Source organism: Melospiza melodia, chromosome 2, assembly GCF_035770615.1.
Source record: "Melospiza melodia melodia isolate bMelMel2 chromosome 2, bMelMel2.pri, whole genome shotgun sequence".
Classification (NCBI taxonomy): Eukaryota; Metazoa; Chordata; class Aves; order Passeriformes; family Passerellidae; genus Melospiza; species Melospiza melodia.
In genome coordinates, this window is record NC_086195.1 from 28,502,538 (window position 1) to 28,524,548 (window position 22,011).

Below are 22,011 nucleotides of genomic sequence, written 5' to 3' on the forward strand. Positions count from 1 at the left end.
TTATGTCAGCCCGAGGTCTTGTTCTGATGTGCAATAGCGCTAGGGGCAAACACTTCAGCCAATTCATCTTTGTTTCCTCAATCAATTTAGTTAATACATTTTTGAGGGTTTTGTTCATTTGCTCCACCCTCCCAGAACTCTGGGGGTGCCACGGAGTATGCAACCTCCATTTCATTCCTAAAGCCTCAACTATATTTTGTAATGTTTGGGACACAAAATGTGGACCTCGGTCTGAGTCTATGGTGTTCACAATACCATATCTGGGGATAATATTTTCTAGGATTGCTTTTGCCACGACTTGAGCTGTTTCCCTCCTGGTCGGGAAGGCTTCTACCCAGTGTGTGAGATGATCAACTATAACCAGTAAATATCTGTAACCTTGCACTGGGGGCATTTCAGTGAAATCTATCTGTATGCTTTGGAAGGGTCTCAAGGCTAATTCCCTTCCTCCAGGTGCTACTTTTCTCATAACTTTCTGGTTCACTTTTTGACAAATGATACACCCTCTGGTAACAGCTTTAGCCAGGCTATATACCCCGATGCATAGGTTATTTCTTAGGAAATGATCACATAGTCCTTGGACTTCCCAGTGAGTTAATTTATGTAGTTCTGTTAGCACTGTCCGAGCCAGTGCTTTATTCAAAAACACCCGTCCATCTGAGGTTAACCACTCCCCCTGTTGTCCTTGATGTAACTTTAAATCTTTTATTGCTTCTAATTCTTCTTCACTAAATATAGGTTCCTCCCCTTTTTCAGGTGTCATTTTTGTCTTCAAAATTTTTACTGGATCCCCTGGTTCTAGAGCTGCTTCTTTGGCTATCTGATCAGCCAGTCGGTTTCCTTTAACTTCTAAACTGTCTCCTCTTTGGTGCCCCTTTATATGGACCACTGCTATTTCTATAGGTTTTTGTAGGGCCTCTAGTACTGATCGGACTAGGTTCTCATGGGCTAAGCTCTTTCCCTTTGAACTTAAATACCCACGTTCCTCCCATATTTTCCCAAATGTATGAACTGTCCCATATGCATATTGGGAGTCCGTATAAATGGTTCCCCGGTCCCCCTCCAGTAAGTCCAGTCCCCTTTTCAGGGCATATATTTCTCAACTTTGGGCTGACCAGCTTGGGGATAGTTTCCCTTTTTCTGCAATTTGTAATGTTTCTCCATCTATAATAGCATAACCTGAAGCTCTTTTTCCATTTACTACCCTCGAAGAGCCATCTATGAATAAGCTTCTTCCACTTGCTAGAGGCTGATCTTCCAAATCTTCTCTTACTTTTGTTTGGAGATAAACCAATTCTAGACAATCATGTTCTAAATTCTCTATAGGCTCTCCCATTAGGAATTGTGCTGGATTGAGGGCATTTGATGTGATAAATTCTAAGTCCTCTGTATTCATTAGTATTATCTCATATTTTAATATTCTAGCATCGGTTAACCACTGCGGAGCTCTCTGTCTCAGTACTGCCTTAAGATCATGAGGAGTATGTACTTTAATTTTTCCCTGTAAGGTCAATTTTTGAGTCTCTTCTATCAGGATTGCAGTTGCTGCTACTGCCTGTATACAAACTGGCCAGCCTCTAGCCACTGGATCTAACAATTTGGAGATGTATGCCACGGGTTTCCTGCACCCTCCCCACTCTTGAGTTAATACTCCATAGGCTATACCTCCTTCTGCACTCACAAACAGGTCAAAGCCCTTCCTGAGGTCTGGTAAGCTTAGGACCGGGGCAGAGGACAATTTGTTTTTTAAGTTTTCCAATTGTTGATCATCTTCAGCTGTCCATATTAGGGGTTCTGGATCTACTAGTTTATTATACAGAAATTTCACACTTTGTGTGTATTGATCCAACCATAACTTACAATACCCGAACAAGCCCAGGAGTTTTCTCACATCTCTTTTCGTTTTTGGGGCCGGGAGAGCTAAAATACCTGAAATCCTGTCAGGGCTTAGTTTCTTATACCCTCCCCCTATCATGTGCCCCAAGTATGTTACTTCTGATTGCACAAATTGTAGTTTCCCTTGGGAAACTTTTAGTCCTTTCTCCCCCAGAAAATTCAAAAGTTTAATACTAGTTTGTCTGACCTGATCTTTTTCCTTTCCTGATACCATCAGGTCATCAACATACTGCAAGATCTGCACTTCTTGTTCAGGGACAAATTGTTCCAACAAACTCTCTAAAGCTTGTCCAAAGAGATTGGGGGATTCAGTGAACCCCTGTGGTAATCAGGTCCACCTTAACTGTTGTCTCCTTTTCATACTCGGGTCCTCCCATTCAAAGGCAAACCAATCCCTACATTCTGTTGCCAGAGGACACGCCCAGAAAGCATCCTTCAAATCTATGACAGTGAACCAAGCATGTTCTTTTGGAATTCTGCTTAGGAGACTATATGGGTTGGGCACAACTGGATGTCTGGCAATGGTTCTTTTGTTGACTTCCCTCAAATCTTGTACCAGCCTATATTTCCCTTCAGCCTTTTTAACTGCCAGTATAGGGGTATTATGTGGTGACATGCAGGGTTCTAAAATTCCCTCCTGCAACAGTTGCTCAATAACTATAGCAAGCCCCTTCTTTCCTTCTAGGGAAATCGGATACTGTTTAACCCGTATGGGTGAGGTATCATCCTGCATTTTTATTGTTATCGCTGGAATGTCTAATAAGCCTCTCTTTCCCCCCTCAGCCCATACCTCAGGATTTATTTCTGCAACATCTCCTTGAGACAGCTTCATCACTTGTACTACCATCCTCCCTTCCCTTGGAACAATCCCAGCCCCCAAATGGACTTGCAGATCCCTTCCTAACAAACTTTTTTCTAAGTTAGGCAGATAAAGAAAATTAGCTTTACATTGCCTTGAGTTTCCAATTATTTTCACTTCTTCAATCACCGATGCTCTAAATGGTCTCCCCTCTGCACCCAATACTTCACAAAATTGTCTCCCAATTTCCATACCTTGTGGTATTTTGTTAAGACAGGACTTATCTGCCCCTGTATCAACCAAAAATTCAAATTCCTCATTTAGGGGTCCCACTTCAAAATTTACCAAGGGCTCTTCTAGATGTTTCATCGGGTCCCCTATAGTAAAAAGCCCTTGACACCCCTAGTCCTCCCCCTTAAGAATCCTTCCTAAATTGTCCTGTTCCTTGGCTATTGCCTCATCGAGACTGAGCTTTTTACAAAACCTCCTGATGTGTCCTGCCTCCCCACAGTAATAACACTGTCGTCCTCTCAAAGGGACTTCTTGAGGTCTCTCAACCCTTCGTGCACCGGTCAGTACTGGCCTACCTCTGCCTCCCCCTGATGGTGGACCCGCCCCCCCTGCACTTTCTCTAGCTACAGCAACCATGATCTTAGCCTTGGCCTTTGCTTTTTCTTCCTCCCTCCTTAAATACACCTTCAATGCCTCTTTTAATAACTCATTAATGTCCTTCTCTTGCCAATCTTCCATCTTTTCCAGTTTTCTCCGTATATCAGGCCAAGATTTGGTAACAAATTGGACTTTTAGTAGCATTTGACCTTCCGGGGTGTCTGGGTCTATTCTAGAGTACAACTGGAAGTTCCGCCTTAGGCGATTAAGCCAGGCAGCAGGAGCTTCATCCTTCTCCTGTGTACCCTCAAATGCCAGTTGGGTATTAGTTCCTTTGGGAACTGACTCTTTGATCCCCCGTATTATCAAAGACCTATATTCCCTCATGGCCTTCCTCCCCTCCTCCTGGTTAGGGTTCCAGCTGGGATCCGTTAGTGGCAATTTCTGTTCACCTGATGGCACCTGGGGTCCTGGACTGTTATCTTTCTCCCAAATTTTTATGCCAGCCGCCCTTATCATCTGGACTTCTTCTGGGGAAAATAATATACTCAGGATGGAATTCATCTCCCCCCAAGTGTAGATATTTGGACCTAGAAATTGATCCACTTGGTTGGCTATGCCCACTGGGTCCTCAACCAAATGCCCCAACTCTTTCTTGAATCCTCTCACCTCAGAAGCAGTTAGGGGAGCATTCACAAAGCCAACACCTCCCGCTACTCCTCCCATAGGAACCTCTCTGAGGGGAAAGAGTCTCTCTGCCTTGGAGGTCTTGGATCTGGTGCTACAGTACGACCCATCTTCAGATGCCAAACTACTTTGAGGGACATCTGGGTTACCCTGAACTTTCTGCCCATCAGCAGGTGTATTTGCTGATAGCTGTCTATCGGGCGAGGAGGCATTTGTGTCCCAGGTAGAAGGAGGTAAAGGGACAGCAATAGGAGGGGGAGAGGGACCTGAGTAGATATTAAGCGGAGCTGGAGAAGGGGTGGAGAATGCAGCAGGTGGAGTAGGCACTTGTGGTGGTGCAGAAGGAACTGGATGAGATACTGGGTTCATCATAGCAGAAGCTGAAGAGGTAGAAGGAGGAGTTTGAGCAGGTGGTAATGAGATGGCAGCCGGGGGAGGAACCGGACCTGCCATTTGAGGTGCTTGAAGAAGAGGATTATAAAGTGGAGGGGCAGAAGGAGGCAAATAATCCAGGGGGTTCCATCTTTTACTAGTCCTATCATCCCCTCCTTCATTCCCCTCTTTCTTCCTTTGTACCTTACAAATTCGCACCCCTTCATCCTCAACAGCGCTCTTTACCCAGCAAGATACATACAGTAATTGCTCAGGATCAGTATCGCCTCGAGCTGTCAGATAATTATTTAATTGTTGGCACATCCACTTATCCTTTGTCCCACACCAAGGCCATCCTCCTTGCACCTCTAATTCTGGCCAGACTTCCATACAATAATGAATCATTTTCACTTTATCTAATCCCTCCGTGGCCTCTATAGAATCCCATTTTACTAACAGTTCTCCTAAGGGACTATTGGGATGTATATACCTCAGTCTCTTGCCGGTCTTTTTACTACTACAACATCCCATTTTTCAGGTTTCAATAAAAAATCCCGAAGGTGCCTCTACTGACCGGGAATTTCAAAAAAAACCTTCTTTGAGGAGCTCCAGCCTCCTCCACTGAACTTCAAATTTCTGCCTGATGCTCAGGACTTTATACTGAAACAACTGCCCGATCTCTTGATTGCCCAATTTCCCAACGTCAGGTCTTACATCTATCGGGACTTGAACACACGAAGCCTCGGCCAAGAATCCGGGTCGTGCCTGACACCCTCAGTCAGGAAAAACAACTGCCTGATTTTTAGTTTGCCTAACCCGCCAATTTTTAGGCTTCACCGTATCAGGACTTAAAAGCAAACCTCAGCCTCCTTCGCTGGGGTTTGTGCCTGACTCCCTTTGTCAGGACTTACTTTGCCTGCAGGGCTTGTGAAACACCCGAATCCTCGGGACTGACAAATCTTACTCGAATCCTTCTCGAGACTTACAAAAGTGCCTGACCTCCCTCTGTCAGGACTTTGGGGTGCGTGCCACTCATACACAGTAATTCACTCCGCACACCCAGAGTGGGGGGTCCCTTTATTCCCCCTTGGGAGACGACTTCGCTCACGCTAATTCCACTCGCGTCCCCCTGTTCCTGGCCGGTTTTCTCACGAAAAAGCCAGAACCGCAGTACTGAGGGGTCCACTCTCGCTTCGAAGGTCCGGCTGCCGGCCCTCGTCTCACTCACACACACATGCGCACGTCTCCCACTCCCGCCACCGAGTTTCTCACCAGTCCGGTGCTCCGGTGCTCCTCTGCGTCACTGTCCTGAGCCGGTCCCTCTGGTCCTGGTAGCCAGCTGTCCTCTGAAGATCCAAGATGGCCAGTCCTGAGTCCTCTTGCGGCGTGGTTATCCCGGACGAGTCCCCCAGCTGAAATAAACAAAAAGGGCCAGGAGACTTCTTCTCCTGTGTAATGCCTTTATTAAAAAATGATCAGCTCAGGATTGGGCATCTCGACGGTCTGCAGCGTCCGTCGTCTCTCCCAAGGCGACTCAGAGGAGGAGGATATGCACAGCTCTGTCCACCAGGGGCAGAGCTGGGGATCAGATCCTCTTGGGAGCCTTCAGGGTCTCCTGATCCCACAAGATGGTGCCCCTCCCACTCAGTTGGCCTGGTCTCACCGCCGGGGTCGACTCCCATGGTCAGGGCGAGAGGGTCCGAAGGTGTTCTGCGTCTCTGCAGGCTCAGCACTCGGTTCCTCACGTCCAGACATCACTCCAGTCTCTCAACTCTTAGGTGGCTCGTTGTGTTTGGGGTTTCTCCATGAGTTTGGAGATGGGGGTCCCACAAAGCATTCTGGTCTTGCGAGTCACTTTGCATAACCCCCCCACACCTTCTCAGGTGTCTTCCCTATTCTGAGAAAGGTAAAACTTAGCTTCGGGCAAGGTCCCCACCCAGGAGAAGGGCCATTACCTCGCCCCAGCCAGGGCTTTTACTAATACAAAAACAACCATTAACGACAACGACCCGTGATTACAATAACAAAGGCCGCAGCCCAGCAGTAGTGGTAACTTTTTAAAACAAAAAAATATTAACCAAATTTTTGTTCATAGCAATGTGGGTCTTCACCTTGCTGTTACTCCACAGCCCCACAAGTATCCAGTGCTGTTGCTGCAGGGTTTCAGTTTTTTGACCAGAGTCAAAATATTGTGGGTCCAGGTTTGGCCTAGATATTGGTGACTGGCCTTTTTAAATGACCACTGAAGACCCAGCTGGACTTCTGCTGTCTTTCCAGCCTCAGTATTGATCACAGAATGATCAACAGAATTTGTGATGGGCCCCTGCCCTTCTTAGATAGTGATGTGCTACCAAGAGTGAAAAGGAGGATACATTTTGCAAATGCAACTAGTGTTCTGCTTGGTTATATCTAGGTATACGTGTTGACTTCGATGTAAGAGGAAAGCTCCATTTCCTAGGCTTTTAGCGGAGCCATGGGGCAGGAGTTAATAGGATCTTCTCTAACTATTAGAAGCATGTCACACATAGTTCACTTTCCTGTTAAGGAGTGCAGTTTTTAAAGTATGTGTTGAAAAACTTGCGGTGTGGTGACTTGTTTGGGTTTTTGTGGATTTTTTTTTCTTTTTTAATACTGCTTTCTAGTGCTAGGTTATAAGTAAAATTTGGTTTGTGATAGTGCAGGGAGAAAATTTGCTCTTTGTATCCTTAGAAGTGCCTTGTAAGTGTCAAACTGCAAAGGAAAGACTTTTGTAGCTGCTAAGTGAATTATCAGAATAAGGAAAATAAGTTGTTTTTTGGTTTAGATTTACTTAGACAACTCTGAGGTGACAACAATGTATTAGTGGCAAGATAAAATTCTCATTCCTCTCTAAGTCAGATTTATCAGTTTAAGGGAGCATAATGGTGTGAGTGATTCCTATAGGTTCAAGGATGCTGCACTGTCTTAGTTAATACAAAATTATTTCTTATGTCATTATTCTATGTTATAAATGATCAATCAAAAGCCAAATTATCAAAAAATGTGAAAAGATTTATTTATCTTTTTCTGCAACCAAAATATGGTCCTCAAAACCACCACAGCCAAAGAGACAGCATCGAGCCCAGGATGAGTGCTGGGTGAACCTGGATCCAACCTCTTATCGTATCGAATCCCCCCACCCCCGTTCATGAGAGCCGCTTCTAGCAGGGATGTTTTATACAGTTTATTGTGCCCGAGGCAAAGGAGTCCAAGTTTCTTTTGTAACTCTGCCTATTCATAGTTGGTTCTTTCACTGTGCAGAGCTGGACAGTCACCTTTTCCTGGTTGATAGCCAGCGTTGATCGAATCCCGGGAAGTCGACTATTCACATGTATCTTTCTGGCTCGGCTAACTTGATCGATGTTATCCGCAGAGCGAGATGATCGCTCTTAGGCGGTTTCCAATGACGGAACAGCGGCGATCATCACGTCTCGTGCATCTATTCTTGGGCTAAAGTGCCGATTTGACTCCAGGAATTTCGGAGTTTGAATAGACATCTGCCTCTCAGCCTGCTTGTGGTTAGAGGCTCGTTTGGATTTCACAATCTTTATAAAATACATTCTTTTATAGCATGAATTAATTCTAACATATATTACATTCTACAGTGTTAAACTGTCTTCTACAGTGACCTAAACAGAAGAAAAAATAAAAATTGATAGAATTAAAAACTAGGAAAAAACCGAACAAAAACCACAACCAAATGAAAGATTTCTTTGTGCAGAGATACTAATTCCAAGGCAGAAAGCAAGCCCCTTGTGATTAAAGTCTACTTTCCAAATATTGTAGAAGCTTGAATGACTCATTCTGCTGTACAGGGAGGTAGGTGAAACTCAAATATCTGTAAACTACAGTTGGAAGCATCATATGGCTTCTGAAATGTCTTCACTAGATGTTTGCTCCTGGATTTTGTTTGGGATTGCATGTTTGAGATGGGGAAAAAGAAAATCTAGGTGTTGCTCCACAACTAACAGCCACTTTGTGATGTTTATTGGGACAGGTACTAAAAAGTTGCTTAAGATGGCATCTTTGGCACTTCTCACTTTTGTCTAGAAGACTGAATGGCAAGCCATAACAGAAATTCACTTATACAAATGCTGTGAAGAATTCATGGAGAATTGGTCAGAATAAGTTTTAGTGTTCATTTGTAAAGTTTAAAAACTCACCTTCACACTACCTGTTCACTGGTTTTGAACTAGTTGAAATCCATGGAAACAGAGTGCATTTAAGGTTATTGAAAAGTGATGTTTAGTTTATGCACAGTCTTTTCTTTCATCTGGATTAAAAATGCCAACAAGATAATCCCATTAAATCATAATCTTGTTTGTAGCTCTGATGTCGCATCACAAAAAATGCATCAGTGCTCAAGTGAGCACTGGTACACAAATAAAAGGTTTGGATAAAGGAGGCTGTGAATGCCTCAAATGTTGTCCTGAGATTGAATGTTACAGATTGGGATTTCAAAGAGTTGCAGGCTGAGGTAGAGGAGGAAATTTGAGAAAAGCATAGTCCTAGAAGCAGAGACAAACATACAGGAATGTAAAACACAGGTGCCTGGTCACTGTACCCTGGGGCAGCTGGAAAATGAGCTCCTTGAAGATGAGGTGAAGATGCTTTCTCTACACTCCAGCACAGATAGCAAGTGGGGTCTGGCTTAATGGGCCAAACTCTTGTCACCTATGTTCTTGCTGGAAATTCGCAAGGAAGGTGAGCCTGGAGCAGCTACAGCTTCTAGGCTAGATTGCTGGTACCTAGTGCAAATGACCACAAATCTTGGTAAACCCCAGTCTGTGGTGGATCAGCTTCTGCACGTCTTTGCTTTATGCTGTTCTGGTACGGTGCAGGCCAAGATACACTGCCTTTTCACTCATTGTTCTGTTGCTGACTTGGCTAAGGTAGGGATATTTCAGTCACTCTGAAACTTTTATTTTGGAGCTTTGTTGCTTCTCAGGTTTTTTCCAATTTACTACTGAATTTTCAATTGGAGGTTTTTCTAATAAGCCATAATTTTATAGTGGAGATGCAATTTCTCTGCCAAGGTACAGGTTGTGTCACAGGAGCTTTTTTGGACATGCATTATTTTGGTTGGGACTGGTGATTTTGATTGTTGGTTGTTATAAGTGATCAAATCTGTAGCCAAATTTAAAACAATTTAAGAGATTTATTAGATCAAATAACAAAAAATAGAAAATTTCAAAATCCCACCACAGCCAAGACAGCGTCAGCCCCGAGTGCAGCTGCTGGGTGACCTTGGGTTCCTGCTGACAGAGTGACAGCCTTCCTCCGAAGGTTCACCGCAGTCAGCTTATATACAGTTTATTCTGCCTGAGGCAGAGATGACCACATATTTCTTTGTGTCTCTTTGTATGTAAAGTTGGATCCATACATGTGTAGAAACAGACAAAGAAGGAGTCCAAGACCCAGACAAGTGTCTGAGTACCCGGGCACAAGATGTATTCACATGGAGTAGGTGATGCCAGCTCCTGAGTACCATAGATGTAATCGGTCCAGGTGCCCAGTCTTGTGAGCTTCTTGAGACATTCCATTAATAATCTCCCAGGAAGGTCCAGATGATATCTTGCAAATGCTGGTGCCAAAGGAAACCCCCTGTGATAGCCCATGTCTGTCCTATTCATACGGTAACAGATCTGGTAGTGTCTCAGCATGGTCCAGCGATCGGTTACATAACTCTGTTTGGGTCAGAGCGACTGCAGGCTTAGCTCATGGCCCAGGGCTCCCCTATTCATACCGCAACAGGTTTGATATTATGTTAACGCTCTCCGGGAATTGGTTATCATGTGAATAGAATGCTGTTCCCGGCCAGAGTGGTCACAAGCATAGGTTTGATTTTCTCCTAATATTTTATACGTACATATGTCTATTTCTACAGCATGAATTATCTCTATCATATATAACATTGGTTGTACTTTTTTGATGAATTTTCTTTTCACCATGCCTTTGGTCACTTGAAAGCTTGCCAGGTAGAAGACATGTTCATGAATTTGTTTAACATGAGCTTGGTATCCATCCACACTGTAACTGGTGGTGTGTTCAGTTGTTCCACCTCTAGGTCCAGCCAGTCATTGCCCACTGTTCAAACTACTAATCATTTATCTGCCATCTTGGGGCTAAAGGGAGATGTGCTGGTAAGGTGTGTGCAGGTGCAGATCCCTCAGTCCATTATGTGAATAAAGAAACCTGTTCCAAGATTTTTGGTGTGTAAGGTTATGGTTGAATATACCAGGTGTAAAATAAAAAATTAAGTCTCAGATTTTTAAAATTATTCTGGAGTCTCATCCTAGATCAGTCACCAGGCTTTGGAAAAGCTTTGGGGGTTGATTTGTAATTTGTGAAGGAAGGAATGAAGGAAGGTTAGAAGGAGGTTTACCTTTACCACAAATGTTTGTTTTGTGGTGTTCAGAGAGCGTTGAAATTGGGAGCTCATGAAAGAAAGTTCAAACTGAGGACCTTATGAAGCGATATGTGGAATAAATAAACTCCACAACCAGATATAGTTATGAAGTGGGTATGTCAGCGCCCAGCACAAGGGAGATAGCTCTTGTGAAAACTTGTGCCTTGAGCCTCAGTCTGACCCTTATCTTTATTCACAAAGGTGTTCCATATGCAATACATTGCACAACTTTGCCATGCGTATTCAATCTCTGCCCCCCCCCCCCCTCGTTCTCGCTTTGCATGGTAATCAGATCCACGCCCTTCTGGGCATGTGTTGTTTGCTGTGGTGGTCACACGGGGGTCTCTCGGTAGTCTCTGAGGCTGAAGATTGTGGTCTTCCTCATGACTGAACTTTTCTCTTTTGCGTATGCGCTTTTGGTCCCTTGGTGCTTATCTGAGTATGTCTGTCAGCCTTGATTAGCTCAGAGACTGAGGAGTCCCTTTATCTGATTTCTTTGCATCTCTTGGTCTTTTCTGGTACTGTTCTTTATGCAAGAAGCTCTTCAGAAATTTGCATTTTACTATGCCCTTTGTATCATGGCGGAGGTTTCTCAAGTAAAAAGGTTAAAATTCAACACATAGTTCTACAGGCTAAACTTTAAATGCTTAATTCATATTGCTAACTCAAGTGAACTCCAAAAATCTCTATTTCACTTATGCTTAACTCTTGTTATACTGTCAGGGAAAAGGTGTAAAGGATAGTCTGAAAGACTCACATATGAGCATAATGCTTCTGCACCCCTGTCACACATGTAGGACTTTGTTCAGTTTTCAGGCTACATGTGTTATGGGATAGCCACTTTTTCTAAAATTAATTTTTCTTGGCTTTTTTTCTAGGTTCACATGATTCTTTCAGCTACTGGGTTGATGAGAAATCTCCAGTGGGACCAGACCAAGCAACAGCCATCAAACGTTTGGCCAGAATTTCCTTGGTTAGAAAGATCATGAAGAAATGGTCAGTGACTCAAAATTTGACTTTCAAAGAGCAGTTAGAAGGCGGGATCCGCTACTTTGATCTTCGTGTATCTTCTAAACCTGGAGAAATAGGACAAGAGATTTACTTCATACATGGCTTGTTTGGCATCAAAGTATGGGATGGGCTGAAGGAAATGAATCGTTTTCTTGAGCAGCACCCCAAGGAAGTAATCTTCTTGGATTTCAATCATTTCTATGCCATGGATGACAGCCATCACCACTTCTTGATCAACAGGATCCACTCAGCATTTGAATCCAAACTTTGTTGTGTTGAATGTGTAGAATATGTCACGTTACTGTACATGTGGGAGAAGAAACACCAGGTAGGGAAAGGATGTTTAATGTTTTTCAAACCCAAAATGTTAAGATTTTAAAGAGACAAGCCAAGTGTAGCTCCCACTCACAGATATTGGACCAAGGATGTTGCTGATAGTCAAGTTAAAGCCCACTAGGGCCCTCGTCTATGCAATGTGCATGTTTTCCTCCATTTACATGCAGCCATGTATCCCCTCTTCTGTGGTGTGGCCAGTCTGTCCCGCTCCCAAGCACGTTTGTTAAATAATTAAACTGTAGTGTCCTTGGAGCCTTGTCCTCCTTACAAAGGGTTTTCTCTTCTGGAAGGGCATGTAATGCAGAGTTGTGTTGGTGAGGATTTTATTAACTGTTGTCTTTCTAGCCAGTGTGAAGCATATAAGCTTTAGCATGACTAAGGTATGGATGGAATTTCTTGCCTCCTTTGCAGCCATCCAGATCTGCAGAGGTGAGGTTAATAGCTCTTCTCTGTGGTAACTGCTTCCATAGGTACACAGAAACTGAGAACAGAAAAGGGTTTCAGCAGCAGCACATAATTCTTGAACTGGAAATGAGGCTTTGAGGAATTGTTTTGAACTGATGCTGTCAATGTTAAGCTTCAAGATTAATCTTTTTGTAAAAAACGTGTCCTCTTTGTGCTGTAGAGAAGCACCTTACAAGGTAAAAAACATTAATTTTGGATTTGAGGGTTTTTCTGACAGCAGGACTGCCTTTGGTTTCTCATGCAGCAAGTGTGAGCACGATGCCAGTACTTCAGTCATGTGCCAATCAGCCCTGCACACTTTGCCCTCTTAGAAGGAGGTATTCAGAAGATGGCAAGGCTGCTAAAATCCTTACCTTCAAGTAAAGATAGAGTATTTTCTGGCATTAAGAAGTTGCAATGCTTTTAAGCTGAGCTCTTTAAATGACAAAGGCAACTTTGTCATTTTAAACTGATGACCCATAAAGCCTGAAGCAATCTTGTCCTCAAAGCTGAATGAAATTATCTTCATCTCCTTTGGCTGTAGTGCAACAAATACAGTGACACTCATGACTCAAGAGCAACTTTTTTACTTAGTCCTGTTCACTGCTATGCTAGGTGTAACAGTACTGTATGAACATAAACCAATGCAGCAGCCTGTTCAAATAAAAATATAGTAATTTTGACTTGTTTTGGTTTTGTTTTTTTCTTTTTTTGTTCTCTTAGGTTCTCATATTTTACCACCACCCTTTGTATCAGGCATACCCCTTCCTGTGGCCAGGTAATAAAATACCAGCACCATGGGCTAATACAACTAACGTGCACAAACTGCTGCAGTTCCTGGAGACCACACTTGGGGAACGAAGTCGTTATGGGACTTTCCATGTATCTCAAGCAATTCTCACGCCTCGAGTGAAAACGATTGCACGGCATCTGATTCGTGGTCTGAAGAACACACTTGTTCATAGGTAAGGACTTGTCTTGATTGTCTCAGTTCTTTACTTAACATGTCTTGTGTTGAAAGAGGCACTGAGCAAGAAACAAACTAGGAGATGTTTGCTTAGGCTTGCTGAAAGCATGCTATTATGCTCAGTACTGTTGTTCATGAAAGATACTTGCAATCATTGAAAATAAAGACAGTGGAAATAATAAAGGAACAGGGTATATATGTGTTTCCTGGTAATTGGAACTTTTGAAATGTGATATGATTTTGTAAAATGTAGGATGGATGTGTGGCTTCAAACCAGTAATTCATTTCAAACTGGCTGAAGTTGGATTTAAGGGAGGAGGGGTGAAAAAAGCTTGTGCCACAGAGGAAAATTGCTTATTTCTGGACTTAGTTTTACATTTATCCATACGGATGTCTCAGTAATTTCAGTAACAGCCAGAGGTGTGTGACCTAGGGCAGTATTTTACCTTGTATTTTAAGGGAGCTGGGGGGCGAGGCTTTCCAAAAATTAGATTCACCATTTGACTTAATACCATTGACCATTGTACAATTAATTTTCCTATGAGTAAGGTCCCTGTAAGAGAATTTTGCTTTGATTAGCACAGAGTGACAGTGATTTTTATTAGTATTAACAGCATGACCAGGATAGTTTAATATTATTTATTTTATGGAATTACCACCTTCTAGCCCATTTGCTAAAAATTACCAGAACTGTAAAAGTCCTCGTGGATATTAGGAAGAAATCTTTACTGTGGGGGAGGTGAGGCCCTGGTTCAGGTTGCATAGAGAATTTGTGGATGCCCCGTTCCCTGGAAGTGTTCAAGGCCATGTTGGGTCGGGCTCGAAGATGTCCCTGCAAAAGGCAAGGGCTGTTAGAATGCTATGATATTTAAGGTCATTTCCAACCCAGGCCACCCAGTGATTCTGTGAATAAGAAAATCGCTGGTTAGGTATAAATCTCGGCGTTTTCAGTCCCGCTCGTGCTTGGAGGCGTTAGTCCGGCCCGAGCTGTTGGTTCGGTGTCGGGGCCGCGCTCGGCACCAGGTGGCGCCGCGGGCCCGCGAGCGCCGGACCTTGCGGCGCATCCGCGCCGAGGCCGGGCGGGATTGCTGGGCCGAAACTACCCAAGGATCGTTGCATTTCGTGGAATGGGCGGGCAACTCTGTTTCGAGGGTCTCCTGGCACAGATCTGTGCTCTAAGCCACTCTTAGCGGGAAGCCTGCCTTCAGTCCGTCCCTTTCTCTCATCCTTACCACTTGTTTGCAATTAAACCGAAAGTTGCAGATAGGTGCTGCTGTTTGTGTAAGTGTGATTACTTGTGTGCATTTGCACAAGCTAGCTGATATGCAAATCTGTCCTTGTTTTATGTAGATGCCTGCCTTCTTGTATGGAAATTTTGCCCTGGATTTGAATATTTAAATGTTCTCAGGTCTTGCTAAAGGAGACTTGCAACAAGTCACACTTACCTGGCTGAAGTGTGGTGTGTCCCTTGGCAATAGTTATGCCTTTACTCATAGTTCTTGATAAGTTTTTTTATTGTCCTGATTCAGCAGGCATGAAGTGATTTTAAGTTTTTTGGATTTGCTTTTTTCTGTTAATCATTCTGTTAGCTAATTTGCTAGCCTACCATCTTCTCAAATAATGTATACATGTTACAGCACTAATCTAAATAATGCAAACATATTTAACCGTTTGTGTCTAACTGCTGAAAAGCATGGTATTTCATGTTAGAGTGCAAGAGAGCTGGTGCAGACTCCTAACCTTGAAATTTCTCCCCATAGTAGAATTTCTAACTCTGTTTAATTCAGCTCCTGACACAACTCTCCTTTATCCAGTTGTAGCGATGTATAAGCAGGATGTTCAACCCCTGTGGAGCTGACAGCTTCGTTCTAGGTTTGGTTTCCCTGACCCCATTGCTCTTGAGTGAGACTGGAAGCTGGAGAGAATTTAGGAGAAATGTGATGCTACTGCCTCCAACTTTTTCTCCTGCCTCCCCTGAGGCAGAGGAGGGCAAGGGAGCATCTTGGGCGAGGCATGGCCTTGCTTTGTGTTACACTGGTTTGCTGTGAAATTGAGCATTTGACTTAACGTGTGCTTGGGTGCGAACAAACCACGGTGGAGAAAATTTTAGTGCAGTATTAAATCCTGAAGCAGAGACTACCCAGTGAATATAGAGAGGTTTTGTATGTCTGCTAGTTGGCACTGATGACTGACCAATATGTCTGTTTGATAGCTAATGACCATGTGCTGTGTTAAGCACTTATTAGCCAATTGCATTTAGGGTGACATCCCTGATCACAAATATGAGATAATATATTTTGTAAACAGCATGTTGTGTTTGAAATGAGAAGAGTAGGTATACAAAGGTGCCTCTTTTAAAGTGTTTAATTTCCTTTGTTTCACTTTCTTTAGGAACCTGCCCATGATTTTGAATTGGGTGAAAGCACAGAGGCCTGGTGTTATGGGTGTTAACATAATTACATCAGACTTTGTGGAGCTGGTTGATTTTGCTGCTACAGTTATTGCATTGAACGACCTCCTTTTGGAAGAGGATGAATCTGCAACTTAAATCCTGATTGCTGTGTTCCACATGTGCTCCATAGTGGACATCTTTGAACTATGCTTAATGTTTTACTTGTCAAGTGAAACCTATTGTACTCTCTCTCTATGAAAAAATGTTTCCTAGAGGAAACGTGGTTAAACATCATGTACAGCCAGGTCCCTTCTCCTGGAGTCGTGTGGACCTGAGTTAGCCGAGTACTGTGTGTGTGTGCTGCTGTGTCTGTCTGTCTTTCTGTGTATGTGTGCTCTGTGTGGCTGAGCTATGCACACATCTGCTGCTGACAGGGGCTGGCCTCTGGAGCAGATGTACCCTATTGTGGCATGCATCTCCTCGGTGACCATACTCCCAGCGCCCGTGTGTGTGCATCCTGCCTGCTTCCCATGGCCAGGGCTCACTCCAGGGATCACTGCTGATCCCACTGGCAGCCTGACCAGGCTGACCGGGTGGAGTTGTTCTTGGGCCACCTCTGGCATAGCTGAGCTCAGCTGGAGGCTCTACTCGTTATGCTGTTTTAGACACTACCTCTGACTTACTTGAAGAGACAATACTGCTGTTGTTCAGGGCAAACCTGTTAACACTGTGTTAAATATCCAAACTGTCCTTTGGGCCTGAGAGGTGAAGACTTGGCACAATCTTTCTTCTTGACCTCTTTATTTTACTTTATTACTTCAATAAATTAGTTGCAACTGTGATTAAGTATATTTCTTTTGGCATTAATTTGGAGAATATTTCAGTCTCCAGATTTTGAGGATTATGACTCAAGTCTGAATTCCTGTTTGCTGTGACATATAGGAAACATTAATTTTCCTGAATTACTGGCACATTTAGGAAAATACAGCATAACCTTTCTTTTTTACCTCTTGGTCACTTGGGTTTTTTTAATCCATCAAATTTTCTTTGGGGAAAGTCTATCACCCAGGCAGCCCTTCTCTGGAAGGAGGTGGGCCAAGTGGGGGCTTGCTTGATATTCAGAGAACTGGAGCTGACATGGACTGCTCAAAGCCCAAATACTGGATCATTGTGATCTGTGATGGGACAGTGAATTCTGCAGTCAAACCTGAAAACTGTGCTTTTAGAGAGCCACACCTGTTAAGGGAGAAATTTCTCCAGCCTTCACCTGCTTGTGACAGAGTAAGCAATAATCACACAAGCAGAGGAGGGTGTTAGTACTGCTTCTTTCTTTAGTCACATTTATTTTTGTGCTGGTTCACAATGAAATGTGACCATGTATGTTTGGGCCAATGCAATCATATATTGGTACTTATCAGCACTTCATTTACTAGCTGGCAGTATCCTATGGTCTCATTTATTGTTGGTTTTTTTTTTTTTTAAGCACAAAATGGACTGATTAGCAGATACTTCTCTGCTCAATCATCTTCCTGAAGAAACTGTTGGTGCACTATTTATTCACTGATTATGAATTTGTATTTATCTCTAAGCTTATTTATTATAGAATGGATTGTCTATATACATATTTAATTCAAATGAAAAATTAATCTCCAGATTTATTATTTCTTTCGTTGTTTTATCCTGTGTCTGCCATCATGGTCTGACAGCTGTGAAAAATCACAGCCTTCTTTGTTTGCTAGTCACAACTCAGGAGAAATGTAAAGGTTTGCAAACCTTCCATGTGAACCTTGGCCGAGTTCAGAGCAGACTGTAATCTGAATTATCTGTTGTTTGCATGGCTTTCATTAGAGTTCCTTGAATTTTTTAACTGAATAATTTCTCAGAGGGAGTTGGAGGTAGGGGAAGTGTTTGTCACTCAGTCTCCTTTCCACTTGTGTCTCAGTGATAGGGGACAAGTCATAAAAATCAGGGTTTGGGAACTATGTTCAAATTTCTAGTTTAATACTTCTTTTTAAAACCACAGCAGAAGGTTTTTATTAGGTTTGGTATTTTTTTTTTCTTGTTGATGAAACCATCAGAACCTGTTTTGAACAGTTCTGTTCAGTCTGCAAGTTTATTTAAAATACCTGGATTTTCCTTAGCTTAATTTTGTTTACTTTACTACTGATTTACTCATGGCCCCAGCTGAAACTCCACGTGGATTTGGTTTTCTTCTGCAAATTGTTGCTTTTCTTCTGCAAATTGTCTTGGTGCTCAGAGTTCAATTGGATGTTAACACCAAGGTTGTGGGTTTGATCCCTGTATGGGCCATTCATTTAAGAGCGGGATTCATGACCCTTACGGGTTGCTTCCAACCCAGAATATTCTGTGATTCTCTAACCTGGCTTGCATGCCACTGAGGCAGAAATAATACCTTTGCAAGGTTCCCCTGCAGAACTGGAAGATAAAGATGAAGTGAGTATGATGTTTGTATTTGACCCTTAATATATTTTGTACTGTATATATATATATCTGCCTCAAGAGAGATTTGGCTTAATCAGTATTTGTATTATGTGTGCACAGTAATGACTAGTATTAGTCCTTCTGCTGTATTTATTTGAATAGAGATGCGCAGGACTTTGGTTACACATTTTTAAGTGCAAACTCAGAATTTTCTCTAACGTATTGGCTGTTAGTTCTTGCCTCATGAAACATGCTGGGTATTAAGAGTATTAGCAGAGGGAAAAGAAATGGAAAATAGATTTAGTATTAATGGTTTAAGTATGTGGGGGGGGAAACATTTCTGTAAGTTTGGCCTCTCAGAAGAGACTTGTCATTTCAGAGCTTGGTGGTGTGCATCCAGTGTGAGGAACCTGACAGTCTTAAATGGTGAGCTGGGCAGTTGGCAGGTAACATTTGTCTATGATGTGACATCTCCTGGCTACTCTGGGCAGCATTCATGCTGGTGTTTAGAATTGGTCCTAGGGTTTTCCGGAACCATCTCAAGCAATATGAACTACCTTTCATGTATTCTGTTACACAGAGAAAAGCTATCCATATAATGGGCTTATCTTGCTTACTCAACACCAAAACATATTGACTTCCTCATGCTTTGCAAAACTGAGCTCATCTAGGCTTGGACTTTGGGTTGTGGACTCTATTTTCCAGCATTACAAAATTAAAAGGTGTGCTGGGCAGGAAGGGAGGATCAAGGAAGTAGGGCAGTAGTTCGCATTCAGTGCCCACACAGTAGGTGTGGTAGTGCTTAGCCCAGTTCTGGGCAGCAGAGTGGAGCAGGTCTGGCAGGTGAGCAACAGCCTTGCAGCTCACACTGAGGCACTCGGCCAAGTCTGGCCCCTGAGCAGTCTGCTCCTGAGGTCAGCAAATAACAGCCTGCAAGGTCAGGATGTGTGAGCTTGAGGAGAATAAAGATGGGTGTGAGCACAGGAGAAGGTGGGAGGTTTTTAGTGTTGGTGTAGATGTACCTCTGGTGAATACAGTGGTTTTAGTCTTGCTTGTATATCTGTAAAGTGGTAGAGTTCACTTTTAAACAGGCTGGGAAAAAAACCTCCCCAGAAGAATTGTTCTGACCCCTTGACCATTTGGTAGGTGCTGGAAGAGGAGAAACCAGAAAACAAGCAACTGCTTGAGGCAAAGTACTTAAACTGTGTATTTTGGCTCAGATGGGAGTAGGGCTTCTGCCAGCATGCTCATTCATTCTCATCTGGATAAGCCTTTGGAAGTAGTTTCTTTGTGTACTTCTCTCAGGTGTCAGAGTTCATTGATGCATCATTTAGCAGACAAAGATTTTGGACTTAGATAGATAAGGAGACAGAGGGCATGGATATTTTGATTTAGGGTTGGGTTGCCTATGGAAGTCTTACTGAGCATGTCTGACTTGAGGTTTACTTAAATATGCAGTATTTAATATGACATCCATATGCTGTTTTTGTAAGACTTTCATCTTGACTTGAACACATAGTTACCAAACCCTAATAATCAAAATTTTGGTCAGAGGACCACTGTTTGGGACAAAACTTCAGGCAACTTTTCAATACTTGTTAAAGCACAGAGAAATTGTCTAATATGGGAAGCAGAACTGACTCAAAAATTTATTTGAAGTATAGATTAGGTCTAAATGAAGTTCTTTTGGCAGTGAAAAATAAGATTTTTTTTTCTCCTTCTTTGACAAATCCTTATTTCAGCTTTGGTTTTTAGCTCAACAGATAGGTAGAAGAGCCAGAGCATATGGTTAGAAGCAAATAAATTTTATGCTAAGGACATGTATGTAGGACTAGCTGTGGTAAGAGTATGATGATTTACTTAATGATACGTTTAGTGGTAATCCCATCCGCACTTTGGTTTAGGCTGTTAAATCAGTCTCTTTTTGCATTAAAAATAATCAGTCCCACTAATTCAATACATCTGTTCTATTGAAGTGTGTTTACTCCTAAATGCATATTTATTTTTCTAAAAATCTTACCAAGTAAACTGCTACACTGTAGGGACTGCAATAGGAATGTCAGCTCTAGAACTGTATGCTGAATCTGCTTATATTTTATAGCCATGAATATTTATGCATTGTGTGTTGTCTGTTTAAGTAGTACTTCTCTTACCCTTTGTTAGAACTGTCATACCATCTACATTGAACTGCAGTGTATTCTTAATTTTGAAAGAAATGTTGATCAGCACATCCTATGTAAAAATAATTTAGATGTTTTTTTGATTTTTCTCAATGTCAAATATATTTTCCTCATGAATTTTTTTTTTTAATTTATACTGTGGAAGGGTGCCAAGGGGACCAGGTGAAGAGGAGTTACCAATTCTCAGTATTTTGTGGAGTCTGTCTTCTTATGGCAGTTTGTGCTTTACCCACCTGTCTGATTTTGTGAAACCAGGATGCCTCATCTGAACTGCAAATAAATTTGGGGGTTTACATCTGTTTTTTCTGCTTTATATCACTGATAGTTTTAATCCTGAAAATAAAAAGTACAACTTGAGCTAATCATCTTTGCTGTGTGTTCTGTACTGCTGTTTTGATACATGATGATGTTGTGAATCAACTATCAGTTGAGCTGAGTAACTTCTCTGATGCAGAATGGTGTCATGGAAGGTTGGTTTGGGATTTTTTTTGAGGTGCTACATCTTGCTGTACTTTTGTCCCCTGAGGAGGCAGATGCAGACAACATCCTTATTTCTAGGATGTGCTGACAACTTTTCAGTGCAAGTAGTAGTGGAAAGTGTTTAGAAATCAGTGTGTGCTTGCACTTGTGCATACACACAGCTAACATCTTTGCCTGATTGCACTGGGACAAAAGCATGCTAATCATGGATCCAGTTCTGTCTTGGAAGGCAAGTACAACTTCTGTGCAGCCTCTACTGCTGTGGCACACGTGCTGAAGCTCCATTGTAATACTTGATCAGGAAACGATCCGGAAACAAAACATTGATAATGATTCCTGGAGCCTGGGCTAATGTCAGATGCTTGTAACCAATGAGATCAGACGCACCCTTCTTTTGGGTTGCTTTCAGCGTGCCTGTCTTGAAGATATGGGAATACTGGAGGTGGGGGGAGGGAGCAGATGGATGGTCCTGATTCCCTCATGTTTTCAGACAGTTGTGACAGAGGGGGAGCTATCTGTAGATATATATATTTTTTTTAATCCCAAAGTTAGAGCTGGAAATTCTGAGCTTAATCACTGCCTGTTGTCTCAGACCTCAAAGCAAGTGTTTGCAAATCAGCCTTCATTAGCAGTGACTCACACAAACCTAGCCATTGGTGTCAGTAATGTCTGCAATGTGCTGTAGGCAGGGGGTGTGCCACTAGTTTTTTTCAGAAAATACCTATGAACATGAATTTAAAGTGACTGGCATAAGCTGCCAGTGTGTAAAAAGTTGATGGCTAAATAGCTTGGAGTGGCACTGTGGCTTCCACCCACCCACCCCCGCCATGAAAATTATGTACCTTAGAGGGGACTTCAGGTGCAAGAGTGAGCAGGATTTCATCATATTACTGCCCTAGGGGATTTAATGGTGTGTGTGTGGGGGGGAGGGGGTTGTTGTTGTTTTGGGTTTTTTTTTTTTCTGTGTGC

The 22,011-nt window shown here is 42.7% G+C and overlaps 1 protein-coding gene across 1 annotated transcript in view; it reads left to right on the forward strand.

The window, feature by feature from the left end:
• The window catches only part of PLCXD2 (phosphatidylinositol specific phospholipase C X domain containing 2), a 33,574-nt gene extending 12,647 nt beyond the window's left edge, over positions 1 to 20,927 (forward strand). Inside the window, exons 2-4 of the mRNA XM_063148217.1 lie at positions 11,669 to 12,129; positions 13,305 to 13,546; positions 15,940 to 20,927. Of these exons, the coding sequence (XP_063004287.1) occupies positions 11,669 to 12,129; positions 13,305 to 13,546; positions 15,940 to 16,096 (860 nt within the window). The 3' untranslated portion in view covers positions 16,097 to 20,927. The remainder of the gene's footprint in view (positions 1 to 11,668; positions 12,130 to 13,304; positions 13,547 to 15,939) is intronic.
• Positions 20,928 to 22,011: the final 1,084 nt, after the last annotated feature.